We start from the raw sequence: 18,203 nt of genomic DNA, 5'->3' as shown, positions 1-18,203 counted from the left end.
ACATTCATACTTTTAATGAATGAACTTAATTATTATAATTATCAATATTATTATTTTCTTTTCTTTTTATTTAACCCATTATTATAAGAAAGATTTTTTGTAACCAAACTATTATTAAAAAAACTATCCTCACGTTAGTTACATATAGGTCTGGGCGTTCGGGTACCCGTTGGCATTCAGATCGGGTTTTTTGGATTTTCGGGTTTTCAGGTTTATGCTCCTAGGTCCCATAATAAAATTTTATCAGTACGGGTCGGGTTCGGATAATAACACTTCGGGTTCGGATCAAAATTGTATTGCGTTCTAAAACCCATAAAGTAATCATATATCGTACGGATTTGGGTTATATAGGTTCGGTTCGGATATAACCGAAGTAAAAAACAAAAATTTTAAAGCAAAACACAAAGAAAAACATCTAAATTAAATAAAAATTAATCTATCACACATATAATTGATAAAATAACAATAAAATGTTAACTCAAACATGAAAACAAACATCACTTGTAAACAATATGTATTAACTTATAGAGAGTAGACGTTTTATTTCAATGAGAAATTATAAAATACTTATTTATAACTAATTGTATACTTAAATCATTTATTAAAATTTTAATATTTATTATTATATATCATATTACCACAAATATTGAATTTAATAATTGAAATACTTACAAAATATTTATATTGACTATTAATTTTGGATTTTTCGTGTTACTCGTTCAGATTCGGTTAATAACACTTTGTGTTCAGATATTTTTTGTACCACCCTATAAGACCCGTTCAAGTATTTTTACATTTCAGGTCGGATAACGGATCGGGTTTTTTCGGTTCGGGTTCGGTTTGGATTTCGGGTTCCGAATTTTATGCCCAGGCCTAGTCACCTTAATGAAATTAACCTGCAATTTCTTTTTTCTTTGTAAGTATTTTTCCTTTTTCTTTATTTAAAATTTTTTATTATTTTATAGAATCATCTTACTCTAGAAAGGCAAAATCCTATGTAAGTTAAGAATATTGTAACTTTTGATTATAAGTATACAATGTACAATTTCTGAAAAATCTCCTAACAATTTTATGCAACTTTTTTTTTCATATAAAATCCTAATCCTAATATTTATTTGAATACCAAATAGATTGATATAAAAAATAAATTACTAATCATAAAGAGAATGTAATAACTATTACAATTTATGTCAAAACTAAATTGTGATAGTTATTAATAAAAACTAACTAAAATAATAATATAATATTATTATTTATAGTAATAGTTTCACGCATATAAATTTATGGAAAAACTCAAAATATTAATAAATAAATATAATATGAAAATTTTAAATAATAATATAGAAATATTAACCAACTATTACTACTAATTTCTTTTGTATAATTTTTATATATATATATATATGTATGTATGAATTTCCAAAAAACTATTGTTACTATATTCATTTACGTAAATTTGAATCAATCAACCTTCGATACTTTAGTTTATTTTTATTATTTGATTCTCAAAACAATATATATTAAATTATACACAATCTAATAAAATATATTTACAAAATTAAGATAAGAATAAAAAAAATGCAAATAAAAAATTAATCAAAATTTAAATCTATTGAACGAAAATATGATGGTTGAATCGGAAAAGTAGATTTATACGATATATCCAAATAGTAACCAAACAAACAAGATATTATATATCCAAAATCATATGTATAATTCAAATAACATAATATTATTTAAAGTAAATTATGTGTATTAATTACAATATAAACTACAAAATAATTAAAACTAAAATAAAATATTATTAATATTATAATATATTTACTTTGTAAATATTTATATATGTACATGAACACGGGAAAATCTCCTAGTTACTAATTAAAAGTCTATAATTATAAATTAATATTTCTATTTTTTAATTTTATTAAAATATATGTTTAAGATAATAACACAATATATATATATATATAGAAATTACCTTTTTATTTTAAAATATTTTTTAGTTTAACTTTGAATTGAAAGAAAACTAGTCTCAGTTGATCTTCAAGCATCTTAAATGAATACGAAGAGTCCATCTGAACTCGAATTAAAATAGTGTGCATATCTTTCAAGAAAAAATTGCTTCTGAAAACAAATTATGTGTTAGCAATTACTCCTGAAGACACATTGGGACTAGTGAACGCTTTCACATATCTTTTTGACCAATTTGCCCATGAACTAAAGAACATATGTCTACCGTTTGAATCAAAACCAGTTGCAAAATAAGATATATTATCTGATAATATCTGTATTTTTTTCGGAAAGTATTCTTATATGCCCTAGTTAGAAAATTTATATTCTTACTATCCCACTTTTTTTCTAACTACCCCACATTTTTGCACCTTTCCCTCTTTCTTTTCTTACCCTTTCTTTCTTTATTATTTTTGTTTTTCTTTTCAAACATAATGGGACCCACCATTATTCTCTCTTTTTTCCTTAATTTTTTTTTTTCGAGTGGGTCCCATATAACTTTCTCTACCGACCAGATTTTTTTCTAGTTTCTTTTAATCTTTTTCAGCTGGGTCAAAGATTTTATTTTCCAGACCCTGTTTTTAAGATTTTTTTTCTAAATTGTTAAATGATTATATAGCTGAAATTTTATGGAAAATAAAAACTTTCTGTTTATCTTGAAATAATATTTTCATAAACAATAAAATAACAAAATAAATTATTAAAATAATATTTTAATCCACAATTATTTTTCAAAAATAAATTTGATAATATTTATATAAATTAATTTTCTTTAACTAAAATTTTATTTCTCTTATAAAAAAGCAATCAAATTTAAAATAAGATATTTCATATTTAAATCAAATATTAATTTTAAAAAATAAAAAATATTTCAATAATATTTCAAAAATACAAAAAGTTTAAAAAAAATATTTTTATAAACAGTTAATTTTAAAATTAAATTTAATAAAAAAATATATAAAATTTTTATAAACAATTAATTTTAAAATTAAATTTAATAAAAAATATATAATTTTTTTTACATAAAAATGTTATAAAACTATAAATTTAATAAAAAATATATTTCAATAATATTTTAATCAAAAATTAATTCCAAATTTCTTTAATTTAAGCTTTTATATATTTTATATGGCCTTCAAATTGAAAAATAATATATTTCATATTTTTACTGTTTATATTTGTAACTAAATTAACAACCTATATAAATAATAAATAATATTCTCTGTTTTATAAAAAGTAAGTTTGACATTTTTTCTTGTTATTTAAGGAGTATCATTTAAGATTCCAATTCAGTTATAGCTATTTTAACTTTAATATTATTTACAAAATACTTTGATTTTATAAATAATTTATCCATCTTAAAATCTTTTGATTAAATAGATATATTTATTAAGAGCATGAATGCATTCACAACATTTTTAATCTTTGTGAAAAATATCAAAATTACATTCTTCTTGAAACAGAAGATACATATTATTTTATATAAATTTGAAGATTTGATATTATATTTTTATTTATATAAATGTGTGTGTGGACTACTAGCACTACTAAAACTACTTTGTACTACTTTGTATTACCTTGGACTACTATGTATTATACGTATTTCTAATAACTTTATATTTTTGGGTTATTATATATTTTCAGCTGATATAACTTATATATTTTGAATTATATGTCCTCATATGTGTTAAGGTATCAAATTAGTCATGAAAACTTTAATATTTCTTAAGTCGTTAGAAAAATTATCACTTCCACCAAAAACTTCCTTATACTTCCATATCTAATGTCTTGATAGTGATGTTATAATAAGGTAAATCACACAAATTACATATTTTCCAAATTTTGTTTCTACAAAAATGTTATATACAATCTAAAACTATCTAAATGCATTGGTTCTACTAGCAATATTTTACTTTTCACGTGGTATTACTTATAAATGTTGAAATTGACAAAAGTATTACTATGAACAAGATAATATTACTACTACCTTGAGTACTACTGAGTGTAAATATAATACTAGTGCTTTTTAAATATATGGCATAAACACATTTTAAATGAGTACGTTTTTAATTATATTTTAATAACATGTGTTAAATATGTTATACACGTTTTAGACATGTTTGAATTTTTTTTATTTAGCTTAGTAATACCTAGCAAAACCAGTAGTTCAAAAAATTTCTTGCACTTAGTGTTTTATTTTTATTCTTACTTCACTAAGTTGTAAATATAATATTATTTGATGGTATGCATGTTTTAAATGTATGATTTAATAATTTTGTAAATATATGTTATATACAAATTTTTGAAGAAATAGATTCCCGAGCTACGACCAACAAAAACAATTTTTGCTTTGTTACAAAATTTTCTAGTCATTACACGTACGTTTGAGTTGGGTCTATAATTTTTAGAAAGAGATCCCTGATCTGATTTGATACGACTAGGGCTGGGTAAAATATCCAGAACCGAAGAACCTACCCGAAACCGATAAAATATGATAGTTTGGTAGAAATATTCAAACAAAACCGTATTTAATGAGAAATTTTGATTATTTTTATTACATTTGGGTACTTTGAATACAAAATACCTGAACCAAATCGGGTAATATAGTTACTTTAGGTACTATTATCTGAACTTATTTAAGATATATTCGTTATTTGGTTATTTTCAAGTTTCTTTACATCAAAATTGAACCCACTAGGACCGAACCCGAATCGAACCCGATCTAAAATTTTATAATGCCGAACATCGCTAATTTCTAAACCGGATAACCCGGTACCCGAAAGAACCGACCCGTATCATACGACCAACGAAAACAATTTTATTTTACCGGGAATAACATAAGATTTTATTTTATAATACAAAATTATATACAAAATGAACTTATGAAAAAAATATACACAATGATAACTCCTAGTTTGGTGTTATATTGCTTGATTGTTAACTAGACAGTCCCTGGATCAATACTCAGCTTCGTTAAGTTTTAAAAAGACATTTATATTCAAAATTTAGTTGATGTGATGATACGTAAAAGTAACTTACGGTCTGGTGGTATGCTCCTGGTTTCTTAACTTTACGGCTCCGGATTTGTTATCTTTTTTATTTATTTTTTTAATGAGTGGAATGGCAGTTTCGTAATTATTTCATCTTCCTATTAGGGTTTTCCTGATTCAGCAAATTATTTTTCACGGCCGCCATGGAATTTCTTCAAAGAATCTCCATATTTTTGGGTTATAGTTGTTGTTTACACATCAAAAATATAAATTTATCCATATTCATCAATTTGAACTTAAAATTGGTGGAAACAAACATAACTTTTTCTTTATCCTCACCATTGATATGGTTTAGAATCGCGAAACAGAATATTAAATGACATTGAGCTCACCAGGCTTATTCAAAACGCAGGCTACCATTGATATTCATCAACAGGGGAAAACACGTGTGTGTGGGGGAGGGGGAGAAGGAAACCTTTGAACTAGAGGGTTTAATTTAGGTTGAGTTGTAGTTTAGATAATTCATTAAGGCTATTTTAGTACTTAGCCATATTTCTGTAATTAAAAGAAAATAAATAATAAATAATTTATTAAGAGGGACAAAATAGCATAAACATAGGAGTTACTAGGGCAAATTAGAATAAAGTCCATTTTTTTCCTCTTTAACTCAAAACCCCCAATCCCTCCAAATCTTAAACCTAATCCCGCCTTAAACTATCACAATCTTCGTAATCTCTCACCTCTCTCATTCTCTCCTTCCTTCGAACCCTAATCTCGTTGTCTCCTTTCAAACCATACTGTATTGTGTCAGAGTTATAAACTCGAAGCCTTCATTGCTAACTTCTCCTCACCTTTCGTCTCCTTAACTCTCGTCTCCTTCTCGTTTCACAGACAATCTGTGACATGCAAAGTGCGATTTCTACTTCAAAATCGAACTATTTTAACTTTGTTTTGTTTCTAAGGATAAATCTCAACTCTCGTCTCCTTGTTCTTAAATTTGCAGTGAACGGAGAAGAACACTCTACTCCCCATCACTTGTTCACCAAAACCACAAGCACTGCATCCTTGTGTCTTTTCATTGTACAACGCATCGTTTGTCAATTTGTTGTTTTTCTTAGATTCATATCTTCCTTGTGTCTAACAAACAAATCCTTTTTAGTGTATCTGGTTTGACGACACATAAGTTTCGTAACTTGTTTTTTGAATTGTACTTCATGACACCTTGTTTATCCTTGGATGTGGTTTTAGTGTATCTGGTTTTCTTATTTTGGAGGTGTGTTGGATTTTTGTGGATTTATTACAACAACTTCTCCATTGGGTTTTAGGATGTTCTAGAATACTGTAGATTGTGTTACAACAACTGGAGGTGGGTGGAGTGCCTTGTGGACACTATCATATGGATTTGATTAAAATTTCTGTTGAAAGATCCATGGACAATTAAATATTATCCATGAGATCTCATCTACGAAATTTTTTCCATGATATCCAATTAATTTTTTCACAGTTTTTAATTATTCATATTATACAATCTACTTTCACATCAATGTTTCCAACGTCCATAAATATCAAAATATATATATATATATTACTGATTTTAACAAAACAAAACATTATGAATATGAAAACTTAGGTATCCACAAAATACCTATCCACAGATAACAAAATAATATCCACAAAATATTTCATATAATATATGAATTCAAATTATATATTTAAAAATATTAAAATACATATATATATATATGTGTGTGTGGGTATCAAAATATTAAGAAAAATGTAATTTTTCATATATTATATATTTATTTATTTATACATCTGAATATAAAATAATGACAACCAAATTATGTTAGGGAAATAAAAAGTTCATCATAATATAAAATCATTATTTTTTTGGAAATAGAAATAGACTATAACGATAGTAGTTCTGGATGAAAACATTCCAAGGACAGCTGTCCACACAAAGTGTGTCTAATACACAATGTGTCTTCAGTTGGAAATACAAAATAATCTCCTTTGGTTTTTATGATTATGAAGACGATCTCACGACTCGTCATAAGGTTTCTAGTAGTCTTCAACCTCTCACATGCGATCTGCATCATCCCGACGTCTCTCCTCACGACGTATTTGCGATTTTGATCTCCAAGCTCAGGTAATCCCTAAAGCTCAAACCCTTCTTTTCTGAAGAAAATGTAATCCCTAAAGCTTAAACCCTTCTTTTCTGAAGCAAATGTTTGTTTTCTTATCGCCTGCGAAAATCAAAAAGCTATAACTTTGCCTTTGGTTTCTCCATGCTTCCAACAAAATTGATATTAAGACTCAATATGCTTCCAAAAATCCAAGTAACTCACTTCACCTTATGTTCAGTTTCTTCTACTGATTGGGAAAATCCCAGTTCCATGATTTTGTGTCTGATAATTTCATGTTGTAACTTTTTCCAGTGAATTGATTAGGCATGGGCGTTCGGGTACCCACCGAATTCGGTTTGGGTTATTCAAATGTTTGGATTTTTGGTATGATGCTCAAAAGCCTCATTCGGGTTTTACTAATTATTCAAACCGGGTTCGGTTCCTACAAAGTTCGGATCAGATGTTTTAAATCAATACAATATTTTTTTTAACTAAAAAATTTGATAAAAGTATTCAAAAGATATTAGTTATTTACAGATCTAATTAAAAGCTAGTTGAACTAAGGAAATTAACTAAAATTATTCAAAATAACAAATAAAACAAGCTAAAAACTCTTTAAAATATTCTAAAATATCTGAATTACCTTAACATATATAAAAATATTAATATATTTAACTAATTTCAGATATTTTCAAATCCTAGTTTAGATTTTGGCGCAGTTAGGATTGTAACCAAACTCTAAAGTACCAAACTCTTAAGTCCCATTTGGTTATTTGTATAACGATTTGAATCAGACTTCATTTCTTTGGTTCTGGTTAAGGTAAAAACTTCGGTTTGGGGTAAAAACTCATAGGTATAGAATTGATTATAACCAACCAGCAAACTTTACCTACTTCAGATATCTCAATAAAACATCCTTAGCTGTTCTCAGTTTTCATGATCTGAAATTTCCTCAGATTTTCTTTCTTCACCATTAGTTCATGTCAGTCAATCAGTCAAATTTCCTTTACGGCATAAGATTGCAACTTAATTTTCAGGCTAGATGCTGGAACATTAACCTTGTTTCTTGAATGTAGCCTATGTGATTTCTCTTTTCAGATTCCAATCACACAAAACATTATACTACAATAAGTCTTTTGAAACTTAGTTTAACTTTAGTTTAGACATTTAATCTGCAAATATCAATACTTACAACTCGAGTTGAAAAGTTGCTTTTCTTACTATATTTGCAGATTCTATAATTGTAGGAAGCCATAAAGCTCTAACACCATCATCAATCTTCACATAGACTTCAAAAGATTTACATCGACTCAAAAGTTAAATCAATTTTTTTTTTGATATTAAGTTTTAGAACCTCAACAACACATTAAGTTGTAAGAGAACCTTAACAACACATCAATTATATTCAATTATATCACGATAAACAAAGTCTTCACACGAAAGGATTAATTGAACCAAAAATAGTCTTAATTGAACAAATAATAATAAGAAAATAGATTAAATGATCATGGAAAATAAACTAAAACTGAGATAAATATGTGAAAAACTCAAACTTAGTGGAAGGTTTCTAAATGCGTATGGTTAGATCTTGATCCCCCGTAGAAGAAATAACTGCCCCAATCATTGGTATGAAATACTTGCCCAAATCATTGACTAAAAGATGTTATTGCTGTCTATAGTCTCTAGGTTTCAGAAATAACGCTTTCTCAAACTTTCCTTGGGAAAATTTCCAGAACCCATCTGGTTCTTTGTGTGCCGGCCAAACATGTGAGAATCTATAATCTCACCTCCCCACACCACCGCAATAACATGATCTACTAAGATTGATAAAAGTTCTAGTGGCCAATGATAAATGATATATTTACTTAATCTTTGATATCCTGATAATGTTAACTACATTTTGTTGTTAATAATGTTTTTAAGAAAAATAGTGTTTTTATTTTATTGTAAAAATACAAGAATTACTAGCATATGCCAAAAGAAAAACACATGCAGACTTGTAAAGCCCATAAACCATTTTCCATTCTATTAAAGACAAAACAATAATTGTTTCCCAAAAACGTGAGTTCCTATCTATTAGAGTATGATATTTCATAAAATTTTCTTAGCAGTTTCTTCAAGATTATTACTAATTTGTATAAAACCAGATTCTTCAAGATTATAGCCTCCAGTTCTATTGTTAGTGTTACTCTGAAAAACTGTTTATGACATTGCTATTAGAATCCAAAACCTAATTCAAGTTAGCTCAATATCATATCAATATCATTTGTAATTTCATTTAATATTAATTAAATACTCATTCCGTTTCATATTCATTATCGTTTTAACTTTTAAAATTTGTTTAATTTAAGTGTCATTTTAGATTTTCAGTGCATATATTAAATGAATTTTCCAGCTTTTACCATTATTTATACAATAATTAATAAATCAAACAAAACAATGTATTAAATAAGGGTAAAATAGAGAAATTACTAGTTTTTTAATCTTTGTGCAAAAACCTTAAACAACACTTATTGTGAAACGGACGAAGTTTCTATGTGTGTCCATAATATGTATTTTATAATTAAATTCCAACTAATCATGTTAAAGACGCCATGAGAGAGAATATTAATTAAGTTCAACAAACAATGATATTTTTGATACTTTACATTTGAAGTTTTTTTTTATATGTGACATTTGAAGATGTTGCTTATAATGATAACATTCATAATCATAAACGGTATAACTAACATATACTTTCCTGAGATCACAATTTGATCTTTTTTATAATATGCCATTTTAACCTTCATATCTTCAACAAGCCTTGTCTAGAAGTCCATATAATATGAGGTTTCATCCTACATATGGCAAGTATCTTACCTCATTTAGAATTACGTGATTACCATCATGATTTGCAATCCTTGTTTTCCTCATTCTCTTGATATCACTATGTGTATTATTGCCTTAGCACCTTTTCTCCTTCAAATTCTTTAAGATATCAAACAATAGATCTTTATTTACAGTAATGTGGAATGTGCATCCTGAATCCATGATCCACTCATCTTTAGGATATTGCACACTTTCTATGAGTGCAAATGGCTCAACCAAGATGCTCCATACCGCATTCAAAGATCGTACGAGCTATTCTGTGGGTCTTTGTTCTTCTTCTTAGGATAATGTCTCTTTTTTTGTATTCCTAACAATTTTGTCAATCTTTGGTGTTAACTGTGATTTTTTTGTTTACTCTTAGACCTTCCAATCCTTTGTTTCTTTAATTTGGTATGCCTTTAGAACTAACAAATAGTTCTTTAAAAGTTGATATCAGTTTGTTGAGTAAACCGTTCTCCTTTAGTCTCACCTTTTTGGCATAGGCAGAAGTAACAACATCATTCACATGAATGTATCATTCCCAATACCATATTTAAGTGTGTGTTGTTCATACTTTGGAGGCATGCTTGCTAGGATCTGAATAGTTCGATATTCGTTAGATATGTTTATCTTCAAGCTTTCTAGATATTTACCAACTTGAGAAACTCATTTAGGTCCTCTTTAGATAGATTCTTTTTGGCAGATTTTTAGTTTGATAGTTTCTTTCTAAAGATTTCCACTCAACATGAGTTGTAGGATCTTCATAATCTTTCTTAGAATGCAATTAGTGAAACTCACACATATGAGAATATTGCACCTTTTCTCCTTATCATTGGCTAGAGGTTCATGTTAAGCTTCCTCACTTTCTGCCCCATTTCATTTGTTATCAGTTGATTTTTTCACCTTCAACTAGGCATTTTTCTAATACTTAAGTTTACAGCTGACACATCATTTTGTATTTCCACATACTGAAATTACATTTTACATCATATGTTTCAACATCAAACGTAACTTTCTTAAACTTGGTTCCATAACTTTTTGATGATTTTAATTTCTCTAATTTTTTGCAGGTACATAGAGGACCAACAATCACAAACCAGTAGACTATAGTCGCTTAGCAGATAATAATACCCAAGTGTCAGTAGATAATCCAATAATACCATAATACCTTGAATCCAGAAAACCAAAAGACTGAAGTTGATAAAACCCAAAAAGAGTCCTTGATAAATGAGTCGAAAATGGCATGTATACTCCTCTTATCAAGCGAGATAAAACCTTATCTCACAACTGAGTTTTTCTTATGTTGCTTTAATTTTCTTTGCTTCTTCTTCGTTCCATGATGCACAAACCAAATGCTCTGATACCACTTGTTAAGTACGAAACAGAACTATATATCTTGACTTTGGTTCTAGTATTTCACTCACTTTCTCACTCACTTTAATAAGGCTATGCAATATAATTAGTGAAACAAGAAACTAATGAGTCCTCTAAATGGTTACATGTACCTTTCGTGAGGGAACTAGTGCCTTCAACTCCACAAAAAATCAAGGATACTATAAGTATTTTTTAATCTCTTTTTCAGCATAAAAGCATGGAGAAGAGCCACAAACTAAACTCAAAAATATGTGCAATGAGGGACACTTGGCTAAAAACAATGCTCCACACCGTTGCCAAGCTTCACCGGAGACACCATTTGAACTTCTTACTTCAATATTCACCAAAAAAATTCAAATAATCTATATTATAACCATTTAGAATGTAGGAAATGATAGGATTAGGAGTGTATAATGAGAGTATGATCGTGGATACAAAGAGAGAATATACAGTGTTTTTATATTGCATATATTTCTCTGTACAAAGAGATACATATACGATCAAGATATTAAACACATAAATGACATATTTGCATGTAGGCGTAAGACCAGGCCGTCCTTGCATGAAAGAGAGATGATATATATTCCATGCTAAGTCCTAGAGTGGTTGAAGTGAATTCTGGGTACGTGGCAGAATAAATTTTGTGTAAAAGTATTCTCTAGAACACCAAAGTGACCACTTTACAAAAACTTGAAGTGACCCACTTGGAGGTCACTTTTAGAAAATTTAAATGACCACTTTGAACATGTACATAATAATTACTTGATTTCAATATTTCCCCTCAAGATGGTTGGCTAGTGAACATGCATAAGCCTATCTTGCCATGAATCTCATCACAAACCTTCAATGTCACTTCTTTGGTGAATACATCAGCTAGATGATTCAAACTCTACATCAGAAGAAAGTATAATACCAGCTTGAAACTTATCTCTAATTAAATGACAATCTACCTCTATATGTTTAGTTTTTTCATGATATATTAATTTAGATGCAATGTGTATAGCTACTTAATTATTACAATGCAACACAATCGGTTCAGAAGATTCAACTCCAAGGTCTTTGAGTAGACTCTTCAATCATACGAACTCATGCATTATGTTTGCCCTGCTCTAGCCTCATCACCCGATCTTGAAACAACTTTCTGCTTAATTCTTGCCTTTTCAAGTAACCAAATTTCCCCCAACAAAGGTGCAATGATTAGTTGTAAACTTTCATTGAACTATATATCCTGCCCAATCTGCATTCCAATAACCTACAATATCTATGCTCGCATATCGACCCATACATATACCTTTCCCTGGTGTGCCTTTCACATACTTTAGGATCCTCTCAACCATATTCTTAGGCATGGGCCTTTTTACCCCAAACAGAAATCCTACCTTAACCCAAACCAAAAAACCCAAAACCTGAACCACTATAAAAAGTATTTGAACAGGATTTAAGACCTATGTAGTTTCGGATTCTGGTCCAACCTTAATCGAACCGAAAATCCGAACAATGATCCAAAATATCCGAAACTAGTTAATAATGTTAACTTTTTATATATGTTAAGGTAATTTAGATATTTTTTTAGTATTTGAAGTGTTTATGTAGTTTTTATTTGTTATTTTGAATACTTTTAGTTAGTTTAGAATATTTAATTAGTTTTTTAAAATAATTTATATAGGTTGAATATTTTTGCTATTTTGTTATTTTTCTTTTTAGATTTTTGAGCTATTTAAGACATAACCCGATTCAAAACAAACTCGATCAAATGTTAAAATTAAAACCAATTTTGTGTTACTTTAAAAACTGAATAAATCAAAACAAAAACCGCGGTCCAAAATCTAGTAAGTAAATTTGATCCTATGTAATTCTCTCTATTTTTTATTTAAAATATTAATATTATATTTTCAAATATTTTATAAACAAATATTTATTTCCAAAGAAAAAAATTTCAAATAGTTTTCTTTTTAAATTTTTTGTCAACCAAATAACTCTTCAAAAAAAATGACCAAAATAGTACCGTTTTATTTTGAAAATTTTAATTTTAATTTTTTAAAATTTGAAATCTCACCCTCAAAACTCTACCTCTTAACTCTAAACACTAAATCTAGATTAGTTAACACATACTTTTGGTCATTTTTCTACTTTGATGATTGTTTTGTGAAAATAAACTAAAAGACTATTTTAGAGAATTTCAATGTCTTTTCCAATGCTCAAGGAAAAACTGTAGCCAAGTGCTTTCCCTAGTAGTCTTATTCATTCCATCTTTCACCAATTTAATCTACCAACAATTGTTCCCTTAATGGATATCCATTTCCTTACCTTCTTGAGTCTTGGAGATGGTGATACAATTTTTTTCTTTTCGCTGGCAACCAAAGTACTCAGATTTTGACTCCAAATCCCAATTACTGTAATTTTCGATCTATGAGATACATGTTATTATTATTATTACTTTGATGCATAGAAATTTCACAAGAAAACCGAGCAATCTTGTTGGCATGCGAAACATTCTTTTGGTAGAATAAGCTATATAACAATCAGATGAAAATAAACCCAATTCCCACAAGAAAAGTGATAAAACTATTATGGTTAAATCCTGCAAATCACAGTCCGAGACCTCTCAGGAACCAAAAATAATAACCCGGTAAGGTGTTTCCTGCTCCCTATACACTTTGACTTTAAATCATTACTTAAGACTCGGGAGTAAGTTGTCACTTCTCACACTTGTCTGTAACCCAGCACAAGCCAAAAGGGAATGCAGGTACCGTGAATTGCTAAAAGCCTTCAAAAGCAAGTAGCAACCGAGTCTTTCTTGTCTTAAAACCTTAAATCTTGAGCTGATTCCTACTATGAGAAGGGTCTCTTTTATCTGCAATACTACGACCTACGACGATGGACCAAATGTCCCCAAAAACCAAGAGTGATGTTGATAGTGTTACTCCCCATTTCGATTCAGATCTATAGATTCCCGTTGAAGGACATCATAGTCCATTGGAATTGGCTTGATATATAAAGCCTGAAAAATAAGAACAAACATAACATTGTCTTGTTATATCCATCTTCTAATAATTCATGAAGAGAACAAGAAATTGATGTTTAACGCTGGAAATGATAGAAGGAAGGCGCGCGTGCAACTAAAGCTTACCATATGTAAAGCGAATATATCAAGTACCGGATGATGATTTTTGGATCCACATTTGCTTCTGCAGCACGTTAAAAAAGGAGTCTTCTAAACATTTATATGAGCATAAGGCGGTAAAAAGGCTTTAGTTTGGCTTACCTCATGTGAACTGGGACCCCCACCACCACCACCACCACCACCACCTCTCCGGGGTGTTTTACCCTCAATAGTCATGGCAAAGCCGTCTTCCTTTCTATTGCGAGCTCCAATACGGCGACTAGAATGTCTAGCAGAACCTGGATAGAGTCAAATGTTTTGGCAGAACCAGTATCATTTTTCTTTATTCATACAATGACACAAGGCACATTATGCTCCAACTTCAAATGAACTAACCATTCTCAAGAGTGTGCCCACCAGAGGAGTTCACCACTTCTCCATTGTTTGCTGTAAGGTCGTATAGATGATGAGTTCAGATGTTATGCACAACCATTAAAAAAAACCTACACTAATTACATATTTGTAGATAACACGAACAGAACCTGCTGAAGATGTAGGCTGATCCTCGGTGATATTGGAGCCATCAGCACGGCGAGGAGCCCACACAACACGATCAGGTCTGTCCTTGTTTCTTGCACGCCTCTCTAGCTTTTCACTGTTGGTACCAGAAACATGATAATCTTTCCCTGCACATTTACCATCTCTATTTTAATTTATCAGCCTAACTTGGGTAGCTCACATTTTTACTGAAATCGTACTCCACTAAAACCTGCTCGAATGTTGGCTGGCCGAAGAGGACGCTTGGAGTTTTCTGCTTCTGTGGGTTCCACTCTTTGCTCAGGCTGGACCAAAGATGAAGCCTGGCTAGGCCGCGTCTCATTTCTCCGAAGTATTCCCTTAATCAACCTCCCACCAACATCGATCTTCTGATTCTGTCTTGAAGTCGAGGAGCTTCCGGAGAGATTAGTTTCCATCTGCTGTTCCGCTTGTTGTGGAGAGTTCTATAAAAACACATTGCCAAATGACTAATGATTCTGTCTACAACTATCAAAATATTGAATGAAAAAGAAATCAAGGCTTTTTGTTCTGCACAGGCCAAAAACTTACAACAAGGTTGTCACGGTCTTTTTTCAGGAGCAAGATCTTTTTCTTCCCAGAATCCATAGTCAATGCAATCCCTGGGAGAGAGCTATCAATGACAGAGGCTGCACTTGAATTTGCCTGATTGTAATCTTGCTTGGAGCTGCCGGCATCTGATGAAGCCGTCCGGGGCACACCTTTCGAATTGTCTTTTTGCACATACTATTAAGAAAAGTAAGAAATTGAAAATGGACGCAAATTTGTTCACCACAAGAAGGCAACACATACACTCGTACAAAGTCAGAGACACACCTTTTTCTTCTCAGAGTTTCGTTTCGAAGGTCTCGAACTTGGGTTGTTTGCAGAGATTGCTCTGGCTCTCCTGCCTCCTCTTCGACCATCTAATGAACCCTGTTGCTTGAACAGAAACCAGAGATCAACAATACATATTCAATTTCGGAACACATAAAACTACAAAGATATCAGTCCAAAGGAAATTTTTGATTTTCTACTGCGTATCCGTACCTGTGATCCAATCACAGTAGCACGTTTTTGACGTATGAATTCCATAAGAGGAGTGACAATGGGAGCCGATTTTGAAGCGCCTAAAAAAAGCGATTTTTGTTAGTAAGTTCAATTAATTCATTAGAGGATAACGACAGACTGCAAAGGGAACTTGTTTTCGAAAGACGAACCAGACTGCTCAACTTCTCTTCTCTCCAGCTGGATTTCAGCACTTGGGAGATTCTCAACAGGTTGAGCAAGAAGCTCAAGGAATTCAAGATAATCAGGGTCTTTGGTAATAGAGCCTTCACGAGGATCTTTCTTGTCACATGGTTTGGGCACACGCTGTGAAGGCGCATATTCAACTATGGCCTTAAACTGAGCACCTAAACAAATAGAGAACCATAAAACCACATCTCCAGAAGAAAAAACAACATGCAGGACTCAGATTAAAGTTCAAAATACCCTTCTCATTAACAAAGACATGGCCGTTGAAAAAGGCAGCAAAGTCATAAACATCTTCTGGTGCCTTGAAACCAAAGTAGGCCCGTGAATGCTTCTGAGTTTTATAGCTGAGGACAAAGAGAAAGATACACATCACTTTCAAGTGCACGCAAACATCACCACACTAACAAAGCAACTAGCTAGAGAGATTCTATAACATAACTATGATTGATTGATTGATTGATAGATTAATACTGGTCAAACCTAATTTCCCTGAACTGAACAAAATCGGCAATCTTCCTCGATTAATCGTAGCCCTAAAACTAAGAAACGAGACTCAAAATAGGGCTTACTTGGACTTGCCAGGACGAAAGGAGAACCAATAGTAACGATCACCGAAACGAGAGTCGATTTGGGATAACAGATCGGACTCAGAAAGAGAAGGCGGCAAGTGCCTTACCACCACCTTCCTCTTCGCTAGAGGGTCCTTCATCATCAGATCAAAAGAGTTTAAGAGAGAAAGAAAGAGAGGTGAAACACATCAGTCAATAAATCGAACGCAATTTTGCCCTAATTTTTTTTCCCACTCTTCGTTTCCTTTCTCTCTAGTAAAAACCAAAACCAAAGAAAAGTTGTATAAAATAAAAACAAGAAAATTCTCATTTCGAAACCATAGCAAACCAGACGAGAGTCTGTATGGGCCACGATTTGGGCCTATCATGTGCCTCGTCCCGCATCTGATATAGAAACCGAACCAGCCAAACCAAAATGGTATACTCTAACCTCTCTTTTTTATTGAGATACTAGCGTCGGCCCGCCACACGGACGGGATATATTTTATTTGTGATTTAAATTATTATTTTTTGTATAATTTTGTGAGTTGTGTTTTTGGTTTACATTTGCAATAGATGTATATGATAATGATTTTTGTCTTTTAGAAAGTTTTAGGTGAAGAAAAATTAGATGTGATAAAATATATTTTGTTCGTTTGCAATAGTTATTTCTTTATTAAAGAGTTATGGCATTGTTATGTTGTGAGGACTTCAAATTTCTTCATGCTGTTTCATTTTACAAAAAAAATTGATTTTGTATTTGGTATGTTATTTGTGATTTGTAATATTTAGGCTGTGAAGGATTTGGCTGTGGGTAATTTTTTATGTATGTTATAAAAGTAATTATCCTTTATGTTGAAATCATAGATTTTCGACATGCTATTGGAAAGAAAGTGGTGATTATTTGAAGTTGCATTTCTTATTCAAAGTAAAATGTTAAATTAAATGAGAAGAAGATATTAGTGCAAAGCTAATCAAAATAAGAACATATTGAAACTGGAAAGTGTGAAAACTAGTAGTGGCCGATGAGTGTAGGCACTTGGCAATCACCGTAAAATCAACACTAAGAACTTCTCCATTTGTTTATAGTAATAACAATCAATAGAGATTATTGAGATGTGGTGGCATTGTAAAGATCATAGTAGTCCCATAACACTTCTTTTTCAATATAGAAACACCGCATAAGAAACGTTTGATCTATCTCAACATTTGTCTGCCCGAGACATGTTGGTTTTTGTTCATGACGATCCATAAATTTCATTCATTCCTCATGTTCTCATGTGCATAACAAAATTATGGCATAAAGATAGTTACCTCACCACAGTTGTTGTTTGATAATATGTGAAAATGTTTTAGTCTTGTGGTAGTTTTGTTTCAAAGTCAAAATTATTTA

General features: G+C 30.6%; 1 protein-coding gene and 1 long non-coding RNA gene across 5 annotated transcripts; one reads left to right on the top strand and one right to left on the bottom strand.

Moving 5' to 3' along the window:
• Positions 1-3,004: 3,004 nt before the first annotated feature.
• On the top strand, positions 3,005-11,297 carry LOC125589236. Its single transcript, XR_007325413.1, has 3 exons — positions 3,005-5,910; positions 6,004-7,149; positions 11,044-11,297. It is a non-coding gene; the product is annotated as an uncharacterized LOC125589236 (long non-coding RNA).
• A 2,546-nt stretch (positions 11,298-13,843) lies between these two features.
• Positions 13,844-17,115, bottom strand: LOC106425604 (regulator of nonsense transcripts UPF3-like). Of its 4 annotated transcripts, none has more exons than XM_022705820.2 (12): positions 16,832-17,113; positions 16,500-16,606; positions 16,226-16,420; positions 16,056-16,135; positions 15,843-15,947; positions 15,558-15,752; positions 15,220-15,451; positions 14,993-15,136; positions 14,847-14,897; positions 14,613-14,749; positions 14,478-14,535; positions 13,844-14,348 (listed from the first exon to the last, which is right to left on the bottom strand). In XM_022705820.2, exons 1-11 carry the CDS (start codon positions 16,972-16,974, stop codon positions 14,497-14,499), a joined length of 1,428 nt encoding a protein of 475 aa, XP_022561541.2. In that variant the 5' UTR covers positions 16,975-17,113; the 3' UTR covers positions 13,844-14,348; positions 14,478-14,496. The 4 variants fall into 4 exon arrangements, with proteins under 4 accessions (XP_022561541.2, XP_013721780.2, XP_048617704.1 ...); XM_013866326.3 differs by having other exon boundaries at positions 15,843-15,941; positions 16,832-17,112; XM_048761747.1 differs by lacking the exon at positions 14,847-14,897 and having other exon boundaries at positions 16,832-17,115.
• Positions 17,116-18,203: the final 1,088 nt, after the last annotated feature.

This window comes from Brassica napus, chromosome C6 (assembly GCF_020379485.1).
Source record: "Brassica napus cultivar Da-Ae chromosome C6, Da-Ae, whole genome shotgun sequence".
In the NCBI taxonomy this organism is placed as follows: Eukaryota; Viridiplantae; Streptophyta; class Magnoliopsida; order Brassicales; family Brassicaceae; genus Brassica; species Brassica napus.
The sequence above is the reverse complement of the archived record's forward strand: the minus strand, read 5'-3'. Positions and strand labels throughout refer to the sequence as shown.